At 42.5% G+C, this 13,410-nt stretch overlaps 1 protein-coding gene across 1 annotated transcript; it reads right to left on the bottom strand.

Annotated features, from left to right (window-relative positions):
• Positions 1–3,518: 3,518 nt before the first annotated feature.
• Positions 3,519–12,588, bottom strand: LOC138962368 (uncharacterized). The gene is made up of 7 exons (XM_070334168.1): positions 11,773–12,588; positions 9,109–9,232; positions 6,770–6,917; positions 6,192–6,246; positions 5,181–5,308; positions 4,397–4,506; positions 3,519–3,658 (listed from the first exon to the last, which is right to left on the bottom strand). The coding sequence occupies exons 1-7, from the start codon at positions 12,012–12,014 to the stop codon at positions 3,590–3,592; spliced, it is 876 nt and encodes a 291-aa protein (XP_070190269.1). The 5' UTR covers positions 12,015–12,588; the 3' UTR covers positions 3,519–3,589.
• Between the last annotated feature and the right edge of the window lie 822 nt (positions 12,589–13,410).

Here is a 13,410-nt window from a genome sequence, read left to right as displayed (position 1 = left end):
GTGTCTCATTATTACATCTTTTTTGTCGTGTTTATTGCAATTTTTATTTATTTTATTCATGTAACCCTAGGGGTTTTTTGAAATAAGTATTGACTTGACTTGACTTATTGCGAAGTATGAACCGCGTAGGTGCTTTCTTGTTACTTTCAATAATAAATGTCATAATACTACCAAGATAAAGAGAGATGTACGGAGGAAGGGAGATAAATGGGGAGGAAGAGAGATATATAGGAATGGACTGAGTGAAAGGGATGGAGAGAGAAGGAGAAAAGAAGGGAGGGAGAGAGAGAGAGAGGGGGGAAGAGATTTGGTGGGATTGAGGGAGGAAAAGAAGAAGAAAGAGATAGGGAGTGTGGAAGGGAGGGAGAGAGGAAGGGAGGGAAAGAAATAGTGGGGTGGAAGGAATGAGAGGGGGGAGAGAGTGAGATATGGAGGGAGGAAGAGAGGAGGGAAAATGAGAGAGTAGAGAGGGGAAGGAAGGATGGAAAGAAATAGTGGGAGGGAGGAAGGGAGTGAGAGAGGTGGAGATAGGAAGGGAGGAAGAGAGTGGGAGGAAGAAAGAGAGAGGGGGAGGGGTATAGAGAGTGAGATGGAGAGACAGAGGGGAGGGAGAGAGAGGGTAAGAGGGAGGTAGAGAAAAGTAGATTGTTGGCGGTAGGAAGGGATGGAATAAAGGGGGCGGGGAAGTCGTGATATATATTGAGAGAGAGGTACGGAGGAAGAAAGGGAGAGAGAGGGGGAAAAGGAGGGAGGGAGAGAGAGAGGTACGGAGGTAGGGAGAGAGAGAGGGGGAGCAAAGGAGGGAGGGAGAGAGAGAGCAAAGGAGAGAGGAAGGGAGAGAGAGGTACGGAGGGAGAGAGAGAGAGAGAGAGCAAAAGAGGGAGGAAGATAGAGGGGTAAGGAGGGAGGGAGGGAGAGAGAGAGAGAGAGAGAGAGAGAGAGAGAGCAAAGGAGGGAGGAAGAGAGAGAGGTACGGAGGGAGGAAGAGAGAGAGAGGGAGCAAAGGAGGGAGGGAGCAAATGAGGGAGGGAGAGAGAGAGAGGTACGGAGGGAGGGAGAGAGAGAGAGGGAGCAAAGGAGGGAGGGAGAGAGATAGGTAAGGAGGGAGTGAGAGAGAGAGAGAGGGAGCAAAAGAGGGAGGGAGAGAGAGAGGTACGGAGGAAGGGAGAGAGAGAGGGAGCAAAAGAGGGAGGGAGAGAGAGAGAGGTACGGAGGAAGGGAGAGAGAGAGATGGAGCAAAAGAGGGAGGGAGAGAGAGAGAGAGGTATGGAGGAAGGGAGAAAGAGAGAGGGAGCAAAGGAGGGAGGCAGAGAGAGAGGTAAGGAGGGAGAGAGAGAGGGAGCAAAGGAAGGAGGGAGAGAGAGGTACGGAGGAAGGGAGGGAGAGAGAGAGAGGGAGCAAAGGAGGGAGGGAGAGAGAGGGAGCACAGGAGGGAGTGAGAAAGACAGGTACGGAGGGAGGGAGAGAGAGAGAGAGAGGGAGCAAAGGGGGGAGGGAGAGAGATAGGTAAGGAGGGTGAGAGAGAGAGAGGGAGCAAAGGAGGGAGGGAGAGAGAGATACGGAGGGAGGGAGAAAGAGAGAGGGAGCAAAGGAGGGAGGGAAAGAGAGATACGGAGGGAGGGAGAAAGAGAGAGGGAGCAAAGGAGGGAGGGGGAGAGAGAGGTAAGGAGGGAGAGAGAGAGGGAGCAAAGGAGGGAGGGAGAGAGAGAGGTACGGAGGAAGGGAGGGAGAGAGAAAGGTACGGATGAAGGGAGGGAGAGAGAGGTACGGAGAAAGAGAGTGAGAGAGAGATAGAGGGAGCAAAGGAGGGAGGGAGAGAGAGAGGTATGGAGGAAAGGAGAGAGAGAGGGGGAGCAAAGGAGGGAGGGAGAGAGAGAGGTACGGATGAAGGGAGGGAGAGAGAGAGGTACGGAGAAAGAGAGTGAGAGAGAGAGATAGAGGGAGCAAAGGAGGGAGGGAGAGAGAGAGGTATGGAGGGAGAGAGAGAGGGAGCAAAGGAGGGAGAGAGAGAGAGGGAGCAAAGGAGGGAGGGAGATAGATAGGTAAGGAGGGTGAGAGAAAGAGAGGGAGCAAAGGAGGGAGGGAGAGAGAGATATACGGAGGGAGGGAGAAAGAGAGAGGGAGCAAAGGAGGGATGGAGAGAGAGAGGTAAGGGGGGAGAGAGAGAGGGAGCAAAGGAGGGAGGGAGAGAGAGAGGTACGTAGGAAGGGAGAGAGAGAGGGAGCAAAGGAGGGAGGGAGAGAGAGAGGTAAGGAAGGAGGGAGAGAGAGAGAGGGAGCAAAGGAGGGAGGGAGGGAGAGAGGGACGGAGAAAGAGAGTGAGAGAGAGATAAAGGGAGCAAAGGAGGGGAGAGGAGAGAGGGAGAGGGGGCAAAGGAGGGAGGGAGAGAGAGAGGTACGTAGGAAGGGAGAGAGAGAGGGAGCAAAGGAGGGAGGGAGAGAGAGGTAAGGAGGGAGGGAGAGAGAGAGGGAGCAAAGGAGGGAGGGAGGGAGAGAGAGGTACGGAGGGAGAGAGAGAGAGGGAGCAAAGGAGGGAGGAAGAGAGAGAGGTAAGGAGGGAGGGAGCGAGAGAGAGAGAGACAGTCACACGCAGACGAACATAGCGTCACGCTCATACGGTAATTGCCTCTGTCATTTTTTATGTTCTGGAACGTCTTTGGTTTCTGAACAATCTGCTTATCTCATTTTAATTTGCGAACTGCCCATCTTCGGCTGTTACCACAGCATAACGTGAAATAAAAAGGTGACCGCAACATTTTCAGTCGGCAAAACTGCAAATCAACCCATAAAGAGATTCTGCATTCCGTACATTTTCAAAACAATTTGTTCTGCATCATAAAGAAAAAGTGTTCGGCAGTTTTGCTTACGTTACCGTGGCAATGGTTCCGATGGTCTAAGACTGTGTACTCTCTTACACATGATATATACCCTTCCAGTAGCTCCCCCTGTAGTTTCACCACAGACATGTCTAACACTGAGATAGGTATTTTTTCTTATGAGCGTGACGATAGATGTAGTGAGCAGTAACATGGCCATAGTGACAATAATAGAGGTGGTGCATTCCGGATCATTCATGACAAAGCTTTAATTCTCTGTTACATCATTATAAACAACACATACATATACCATCAAACTGATAACTAAACGCATAAATAGCTGTTCATTGAATATTGTGTTGATGGCAATATCTTAAACTGTTGTTCAATCAAAGTTCTTGAATGGTTAATACATGTAGATCAACAACAAAACTTTAAAACATAAGACTAAAAAAGGCATTGACCTGTTCTCATATCATTCCAAAAGCTCGAAATATGCAGGTTAACACCGCGTTCACTATGCTACCCTGATGTTTTATATTTGTTTATTTGTTTGAACATTGAAATTGCTTTTGGTTCGATGATGACCGATCACTGATGATTCGAAAACGATTGCATTTAATGTATACTTTGTATATACTTCATTGGCGTTTTTATTGAACAAAAAGTTCAATAGCAGCAAGTTTGATCAGGAAAAACATAATCTAAAACACACATCTAACCAAAATCACCAAAACACATTGTAACAAATGTTTACAATATCTAATGTTTCTTTCATGACTGGCTGACAAATATTTTGTCAACAACCTCCGGCAGCAGTACCCTCATCAAGTAGTCAGCCATCTAAAACAGACACAACAAAAGTACCACAGTGTTACCCATTTTCAACAGTATTTGATAACCCCGAGAGAAAATAATTAGGCATTACAAGCGGATTTCAATGAAAGCGAAACACTCCGTTTGCAAATGGGTGAGCACTCCACATTAAAAGAAAAAAATCGTTAATTGTTCATCTTCTTTGTGTTAATAATAGGAGATTCCGATGCCTCTGTTACGACAACGAACTCTCTGAACTGTACATCGTACGGGATCAAAAACAAGAATTGTATGTTAATAAAACGTTTATGTTTAACAAAACAAAATGTTACATATACTAGTACGTCGATCCAGTGGTCTTTTAATTAGACAGACAGACACACACTTATAGTACAAATAATAAATCTCAGAAGCGTGAATGTAACATCGCATAAGAAAGTATTGTTACGTTTTTTGTCTTTAAGCCTGAAGCTGCGGTTTTAGAAAAACAAGGCAGTAAAACTGTACCCCTAAAAAAACAAATTAATCAACAATAAACGCCGAAAGTATTGACGCCAAAGCTTGCAAATAGTCACAAGTTCCATCAGGAGTTTCAATGCCAAAAACATTATTTCCAATAATGCGATGAAATACATACGAATACATCAACATTTTCCTAACCATTTCTTGTAAAACGGGCTGCTACTTTCGTGACACAATGTGTGTACATGTTATGCTACTGTATGAAGGCCATCAAAACTAAATCAGTAAACCACTCTTACGTACGTTCAAAGACAATGTTCCGTGCTTGGAGAATAGAGATAAGAGAATATCCATCACAAGGTCTTCCTGGCCTTCTTGAAGGTAGCCAAGTCCTCCATATCCATCCAACGATCCTGTAATAAACAGTTTCAGAAATTGTTTATAAAAAAATACCTCACTCTCTTATGAGCGGAACAGACTGCCGCACCCCGAGGCTCCTATGTAGATCTTTGCCAATAGTGTGTTCAGTGCCAGGTGCAGCGAATTACTTTAATGACACATTTATACTGAATTTCTGGACCAACATAAAAACAAATACCCGTGGTCTTTCATTTAAACTTCTGGTGCCATCAAAGGCATTTCACTTCACTATCTGGCAAACATCTTGGATCAACGATTTCTTTACATGGGCTACGTGACCACCGCTATACTGAGGGTACTCCCAAAATACACCGAAAAAACCCGTATAGTACGAGGTTAAAGAATAAAGATCTTTCCTTTAGTGGCACCTATCAAAAAGGGTCTGAACCCCACCTGTTTTTTACCCTTAGTAAAGTTGACACGTGCATCCTTCGATTGAGATGGCGTTATACATAATTTCTCCTATTGATTGATAATCATTACGTTTTGTCACCAACTAAGCAAGATGTTAGTGTGTGAATAATTTTGTGTAAGTACTGGATTACAGTAAATAGTACCATGTCATTGTAACTACAAAAGTAATAAACACGATTAGCTTTTTTTAATTAAAGACCGTGTTGGGTGGGGAGACCATTATTGAATAAGGCAGCAATGAAGTGAAACTCACGTCGGGATACTCCACCTCGGCAGTACAGCTTATGACGGTCACTTTCTTTGGTCCCGTCAAATATGGCAAACAGTTCCGATTTCAGTTGTTTGACACGTGCTGCCAGTTTTTCGTCTGGCAACGTCAACCTGCCATGCACATGACAATTATATGATTTAATTTTGATACAACAGGTGAACAATTTAGATAAATGAATTTCCTGGTTAATCGTAACATTCCAATTCTACTGCAAGAGGTATATTGCGTGCCAGGCCGAGTTCATTAAGAGCTATTACCGGCAATCGACGCGCGGGGTTACAAGCGCCCATTGGGCTGTTCCTAAAAACAAATGTTCTTTAAAATGATTGATTTTATTGATTCGGGTTTTGAGTCAAGTGCTCTGCTACCTGAGCTCACTCGGCACATTGTTACTTCGCGTAGTGAGACAGTTTCTCGAGCATGAGAGTCCGTTATCAATCTGTGTCCGAGTCGCTCCGCAAACCATAACAAGGAGCTAAAGCACCACACACACAAAATACAGAAGATTACGGATTGGCAAAATAGGCTTGTTTTAGACGTATCCTTGCACATCCTGGCAAAACCCTCAATCCTGGCTGCCTTTTTTTCGGATTACGCGAAATGGGCAAAAGTCTTGCCGAATTCCCGTCAATTCAGAAATTCCGTGAATGCGGTCCGACTTAAACACTTTCACCCCGTTTGTCATATAGAAAAACATAAAGTCTGTTTTTTCCACTTTTTTCCTACAAAAGATAAACGACACAGCTAGGCTACAAAACCCTACAGTACAAACGAAAATGACGAGACCGAAACGTTACATGAATTCTTAAAATTATGACTCGTCTTAATGTATTCAATATGAACTGCTTTTTGGAAAGCAACATTCTGGATCCACTACCTCATTAGCAGTGAGCTTACAAACAGATTTAATATTGCACTACGACATTTTTTGAAAGGAACTATCGTTTAATTTGATAACAGAAGTTTGTAAACTGGCATCTTGTGTTCACCTACCCCAAATCAGGCTCATCAGTGTCTGCGATATTTTTAGGTGAAAGTGACACTGGACCTGCACAACAGAAAATGATTGGCATTGTTACTTAAACGCCTCGTGTGTTATGACAAAAACCACACAATATATTGCCCAAGTGCCTTTCATCGTCATGACATCTATTTGAATTACTCGCACTCTTGGTTTAGACAATTCTTTGTGTAACTGCACAACTCCGAAAAACTCAAAACAACGTATGGGCCATTCCTTTATATTGAAAGTACAGCACATTGCCAAAGCCTCAGCAAGGTTACTCGCTGACTGAACTTTTGAACAGTCTTGGAGTTAGCCAATTAAACTCCCACGCCATGGTTTAAAGTCACTGTACTTCTCACTTCAAGGTGCAGAGAGACCCTACAAGGATCCTGCACATGAACTTCAAAAGCTTGCATGGAATCCGGACACTTGGTTGCATTTGAGTTCGGAACCTTAGAAAATGTGTTCATTTAAGTTTTAAATCCACTGAGTAACATTAATTGCATTGTGTTTCTCATACATTTCGTATACAATAGCACAAAACTGTACCAGAAACAAACAGTACCTGCGTGGTTCATACCAAGGGAAGTTGTGTTTTGCCAGCCTTCCAGCAGCTTTGCCAAAGCGGAGTGACGTCTCTCAAGTTCTTCGTCGTGGACGTTGTAGCAGGACAGCTGAATTTCTGTTAAAACTCCGCTGATTTTTAACTGGACCTGAAATAAACAGACAAATTATATATACAGTCACATACCCACATCGCCTTCACTGTAAAGGCACACTCATTCCAATGTAATCAGTTCGGCTCAACGTTTGAGATGTGGCCGCGCCAGGCTTTTACATGGAATCATACCATCCACCTCTTGGTTATAAAATTACACAAAACGCTGAAATGAGGTGTGGTTAATATTTCAGTCAGAGAGAGAAATAAAGAGAGAGACCGACAGAGACCCAGAGAGAGAGAGAGAGAGAGAGAGAGAGAGAGAGGGAGAGAGAGAGAGAGAGACACAGAGACAGAGAGAGAAGAGAGAGAGAGAGAGGGATAGAAACAGAGGGAGAGAGACAGGGGGAGAGAGGGAGAGAGATACAGAGGGAGAGAGTGAGGGGAGAGAGAGAGAGGGGGGGGGGGGGGGCGAGGAAAGGAGAGAGAGAGAGAGAGAGAGGAGAGAGAGCTCATTCTTGCTATACGGTAAACACTATAAAGAAACATTTTATCAGTCACACACGAGAGAGAGAGAGAGAGAGACTTAGACTTAGAACATTTTATTCACATAAAGGGTAGACATTTTAGGCCATAGGCTTAATCTTACAATGTGCCCTTGAGAGAAAGAGAGGGATAGAGAGAGAGAGAGTGAGAGAGAAGGGGGGGCGAGGGAGGGAGAGATAAAGAGCGCGAGGGAGAGAGAGAGAGAGAGAGAGAGAGAGAGAGAAGGGGGGGCGAAGGAGGGAGAGATAAAGAGAGAGAGAGAGTGAGAGAGAGAGAGAGAGAGAGAGAGAGAGAGAGAGAGAGATTGGATTGGATTGGATTGGATTGTTTACTCATTTAGGCCATAGCCCCTTGTGAGGGGGGTGAACATATATACTATGACATAATGACATTTGCACACAAATGAAATAAATCATACACGAACTAAGACATTACATTTCAAATAAAATATATCGTAGGCTTACATGAACTAAGACATAACAACACTACGTAGTCGAAATGCTTTGTACACATAAACTGACAACTTTCGAACAATACCTTCATTCACAGATGCCATAAGCATAGAAAACTTGTGTAAACTTGGGTTTCTACAAAACTTAGCAAAAATAAACTAGCATCGCAAATCACGAAGTGCGGGGCAACAAAGCACAAAATGAAACTCATCTTCCTTACGTTCCCTGCACAACGGGCATAACAACATTATCTGCATCGTATCTCTTATATCGATTAACGTGCACAAATAGTTCTGTTATTCCACCTCGGAATCTTGCCATATTAATTGTCAAATGCCTATCCATGTTCAATAATAAAAAAGGTTTTACTTCGTGCACGGTGCAAAATGTCCTATATAACGCAAATCTATAACTGTTCTGAACATGAACATTCCATTCGTGCCATCTACAATCAATCAATCTTTCTCTGAAATCTTTAAAAAAAACGGTTCTCATCTTGCACTCCTTGATTCATCCATACAAACCCAAAACCATTCTGACATAATTTACAACGTACGCTAGACACCCAGTTTCTTTTACCTCTTTCATCCAGTTCACGCAACATTTTATATGCTTTATGTGGCAATCTATTTACGTCCATTCTTAACAACTTCAACCAATATTTAACACAACGTATTGCAGCATTCACATAAAGGAAAGGGAGGGAGAGAGATATAGAGTGACAGAGGGAGGGAGAGAGTGAGGGGAGAAAGAGAGAGGGGGGCGAGAAAAGGAAAGAGAGAGAGAGGAAGAGAAAGAGAGAGAGAGAGACAGAGAGAGAGAGAGATCATTCTTGCTATACGGTAAACACTATAAAGAAACATTTTATCAGTCACACACATCAGAGAGAGAGAGGGGGGAGAGTGAGAGAGAGAGAAGGGGGGGCGAGGGAGAGATAAAGAGCGCGAGGGAGAGAGAGAGAGAGAGGGGGAGAGAGAGAGAGAGAGGGAGAGAGACCCAGAGAAAGAGAGAAAGAGAGAGAGAGAGAGAGAGAGAGAGAGAGAGAGAGATCATTCTTGCTACAAGTATACGGTAAACACTATAAAGAAACATTTTATCAGTCACACAAATTAAAGGGTCTCTGCTCAAGATCTTAGAATGTGACGAGTGTCCTAAATTTAATATATCACACAACACATAAAACATATTCAATGAAAACAAAATGATGACTTAGGTATTAGTCGGATGCACATGAAGTACGTTGCGTACCTCTGCATCGTTGTTGTTCGAGGACTCATGGTTGTGACTGTTCATCATGTTTTTGATCCAAAGCAAACCTTTCTTGCGGTCAGCAGATACAAAAATGAAGGCTGGGCATTCTGTTTTCTTTGACCTGAAAGTACAAAACAATATATTTACGAAACGGGGCAAAATTAACAAGGAACGAAGCAACAATTCAACATTCTGACCAATTGATTTATTTGTGTTTACACTATTTATTTATTTGTTCATTTATTTATTTATTTACGAGGATTTATATCGCGCACGTATCTCACCACACAAGGCGACTCAAGGCGCATGTTACCTATTAATGCACACAGGCAAAATATAAGCCAAATTTATTTTGTTGGTCCGAACTCTTCTAGGGTTTCGTTATTTTAGAGAGAGAGACAGACAGAGAGAGAGAGAGAGACAATGACAATGACAAATTCTTTATTAACGAGGGTAATGGCATAAGCAAACAGGTGCTTTTTTACATCCAGCCCTCGCCCGAATGATAATACGTTTTAAAATGTTGGAATATCAATTAAAGAAGTAATAAAAACAAACGACAAACAAGCAAACGATTACAGACTAAACAAACAAACAAAAATATACATACAAACGAACATGACATACTTATTGTCAAAGGTATAATGAAAACTGTTTCAAGCAACGCAAAACGTGAGAGAGAGAGAGAAGAGAGAGAGAGAGAGAGAGAGAGAGAGAGAGAGAGAGAGAGAGAGAGAGAGAGAGAGAGAGAGAGAGAGAGAAATCTTTTTTCATCCAGCCCTCGCCCAAGAGGGAATTAACTAAGCAGTGCATAATAATGAAGCAGAAGAAGAAGCAAAACAAAAACATAAAAACATGGTTATTAAATCAGACAAAGAGGAAAAAAAGAAAAAAAAGAAGAAAAAAATGATTATATTAGTAGATCTTCATGTACTTATCAAACAGCAGTACCTGATCGCGGCATTAAGTGCCACACGACGATGAAAGCATATACAAAAAAAGTATGTCTTCTAAAACTGGCAACAGAAAGTGGCTGTCTGAGAGAAACTGGTAAAACATTCCACAGAAATGGACCTGAGTATGCTAGACTAGTTTTATACAAGTCAATTCTAGGGAGGGGAACATTTAGTTTCTTCGTGTGGCTTGATGAAGTCTCAGTTAATAATATTCTTTCAGTTAAATAGTCCGGTACATGTCCACGAACTATTTTATGCATAAACCTTGCCTTGTTAAACGCTAGTCTGGATGAAAGTGGAAGAATTTCAGCTTTTTTGTAGTCATGATTAGAGAGGGTGCTGTTTTTCAGCAGAACAACTTTTACTCCGCGTCTGTGCAAAGATTTTAGGGGTCTTAAAGCTGCATCACTTGCAGAATCCCAAAGGGTTGATGCATAGTCTATTCCAGACTGCACATGCGCTTGAAAAAATGTTCTGCGTGCATCAAAATTTAGAAAATGTTTAATCTTTGCAGACTGATGAACTGATGAGAGAGAGAGAGAGACAGACAGAGACAGAGAGAGACAGAGAGACAGACATACAGACAGACAGACACACACACACACACACACAAAGAGCGATGTGGATTCACAGCGCGCGGCGCGTTGTGCAGCGTTGCGATTTACAACGCGCGGCGCTACGAGGGGCGCAGCGATTCACGACGCGCGATGTATTCTGCTGTTACATTTTCTTCACAATCGGAATAACTTGACTAAATGTAACAAGTCGCGTAAGGCGAAAATACAACATTTAGTCAAGTAGCTGTCGAACTCACAGAATGAAACTGAACGTAATGCAACCCAGCAAGACCGTATACTCGTAGCATCGTCAGTCCACCGCGCACGGCAAAGGCAGTGAAATTGACAAGATGAGCGGAGTAGCACTTGCGCTGAGAAGGATAGCACGCTTTTCTGTACCTCTCTTCGTTTTAACTTTCTGAGCGTGTTTTTAATCCAAACATATCACATCTATATGTTTTTGGAATCAGGAACCGACAAGGAATAAGATGAAGGTGTTTTTAAAATTGATTTGGACAATTTAATTTTGATAATAATTTTTATATTTTTAATTTTTCAGAGCTTGTTTTTAATCCAAATATAACATATTTATATATTTTTTGAATCAGAATATGATAAAGAATAAGATGTACGTAAATTTGGATCGTTTTATATAAAAAAAACTTTTTTTACAATGTTCAGATTTTTAATGACCAAACTCACTCATTAGTTTTTAAGCCACCAAGCTGAAATGCAATACCAAACCCAGGCCTTCGTCGAAGATTACTTGATCAAAATTTCAACCAATTTGGTTGAAAAATGAGAGCGTGACAGTGCCGCCTCAACTTTCACGAAAAGCCGGATATGACGTCATCAAAGACATTTATTGAAAAAATGAAAAAAAAGTATGGGTATTTCATAAAGATCGGTCCAGTAGTTTAGTCTAAATCGCTCTACACACACAGACAGACAGACAGACAGACACACACACACAAACATACACCACGACCCTCGTCTCGATTCCCCCCTCTACGTTAAAATATTTAGTCAAAACTTGACTAAATAAAAATAAAAAATAAATAATAATATTAAAATTAAACATTCATACGAGTTACTATCTGTGACAAGGAAGCATAAGAAGTATAGCAAATAAGTATAAATCCGCTTACCCATTGCTCCTATTCGCACCTCGGCCTGTGAGTCGTCCTTTTCCTGAGTACTTGCACACAAGTTTTGCGTATGCATACTTCAGTTCGTCTGGAAAGGGCTGTTTTGAATTCTTGTTCGCAAGTTGAACAGCACGACTGTATTTGACCACGTACACCAAATCGTTCTTTCTGGAAAAGTCTGCCAGCCGTTCGGTAAGGTCGTTCCAACTTCTGAATGTTTCCCCAACTGTCATTTGCGCCATTTCTCAGCAATTGATCAACGGTGTGGTTATGGGTGTAGTAAGTGTCGAATTGTGGGAATGCACAGTTCTGTCCGCCAAGTGGTTTTAAACACCGCGCGTATTTGCACCAAGTAATAACGTGTCACATCAAAATAGTACTTTACTGTCAGATAGTTTAGCGCCAAAAACATGAACCAATGATAGCCCATGGATTAGTAAGTCACATCATGTTGGGGCGGGGCCAATGAACTAATGTCAACACAGTAAGTATCAACCAATGTTTTGCTCCGCCCCCACATCACGTGACCCATAAACCCATCGCCTATAATTAGATCATAAAATTACCGCTTCAGTTCTGAGACATCCTGCTTGCTGGCGCGCGCGCAGAGAAAACATTTCCCTATTTATCTTCACTTCTGATGCTCATCCTATTGTTGTTGGCTTTCGGATAACAGGGAGCAAAGGGCAGTGCCCCACTTAGTGATCGACATAATGCTATCTTTCCTGTAATAAAGTTCAAAGTTCAAAGTTCCAAAATTCTCTCTCTCTCTCTCTCTCTCTCTCTCTCTCTCTCTCTCTCTCTCTCTCTCTCTCTCTCTCTCTCTCTCTCTCTCCCTGCCCCACACACACAAATACACACGCACTAACACATACAAAGCAGCAGGCTAGGATGCGGCAAATTGGGTAAGGCAGAATGGTAAATGGTATACGGCAAGTTGGGAGAGGCTGGTTGGGTTGCCGCCAACGCATCTAGCATTCCAAGTTCTACAAGGGGGGGGGGGGGGGGTGTTCTTTTGAAACAAGTGCTACCAAGTTTTGCTTTTGCCGGTTTTGGTAATCCTACATTCCTCCATGCGACAGCGGACTTAATGCGCATTAAAAACTCTTTTGATGTTTTGCTTAAATTTTGACTTGGAGCGAAATAAATTAAAACATCTTGTTCGTTGTGCTTTTTGTTTTTTAATTAAAGCGTATTCCATTTTTAAATTAAATATCACTTGCCTGTTAGCGCTTTATTGTTGTTGCAATAGTTGTATTTACTTGGAAGAAAAAAGGCATACAACGAGACATTCATGGTAGCCAAAGAAGCAAATATGAATAAGAGACCTTCCTCCCTTTTTAAGTTTTACTGACACAGTGACAGACGACTCAATTCGTCACCAAAGACTTGTTATTGGCGCCACAAAGCCAAGAACTCATCCTTTTTCCTCCGGCGAGTATGACTCCATGGCGTAACTCCACACACTCAGCTTCGTTCAAGTGGTCTGTATTCGCAATGGGTAGGGAGGGGGGGCATGAAACCTAGCTTAAGTGTGCCAGGTAACGTGTCACTATTTCAAGAAAACATAACACCACAAAAGCTTCTTGCGTGATTGAAGAATTACTCAAGCGAGCGATAAGTGTGTGATCACATCCG

Source organism: Littorina saxatilis, linkage group LG1 (genome assembly GCF_037325665.1).
Source record: "Littorina saxatilis isolate snail1 linkage group LG1, US_GU_Lsax_2.0, whole genome shotgun sequence".
Taxonomy (NCBI): Eukaryota; Metazoa; Mollusca; class Gastropoda; order Littorinimorpha; family Littorinidae; genus Littorina; species Littorina saxatilis.
Note: the sequence above shows the minus strand (reverse complement) of the source record. Positions and strands in the feature narration are given on the sequence as shown.

What these genes read in the sequence shown, in the direction of transcription:
- LOC138962368 (XM_070334168.1), bottom strand. Translation starts at nt 12,014, where the DNA reads ATGGCGCAAATGACAGTTGGGGAAACATTCAGAAGTTGGAACGACCTT. An exon ending in CCTTGGTATGAACCACGCAG is followed by an intron (nt 6,247 to 6,769) that starts GTACTGTTTGTT and finishes TCTGTTGTGCAG; the next exon opens with GTCCAGTGTCACTTTCACCT. An exon ending in ACGGAACATTGTCTTTGAAC is followed by an intron (nt 3,659 to 4,396) that starts GTACGTAAGAGT and finishes TGTCTGTTTTAG; the next exon opens with ATGGCTGACTACTTGATGAG.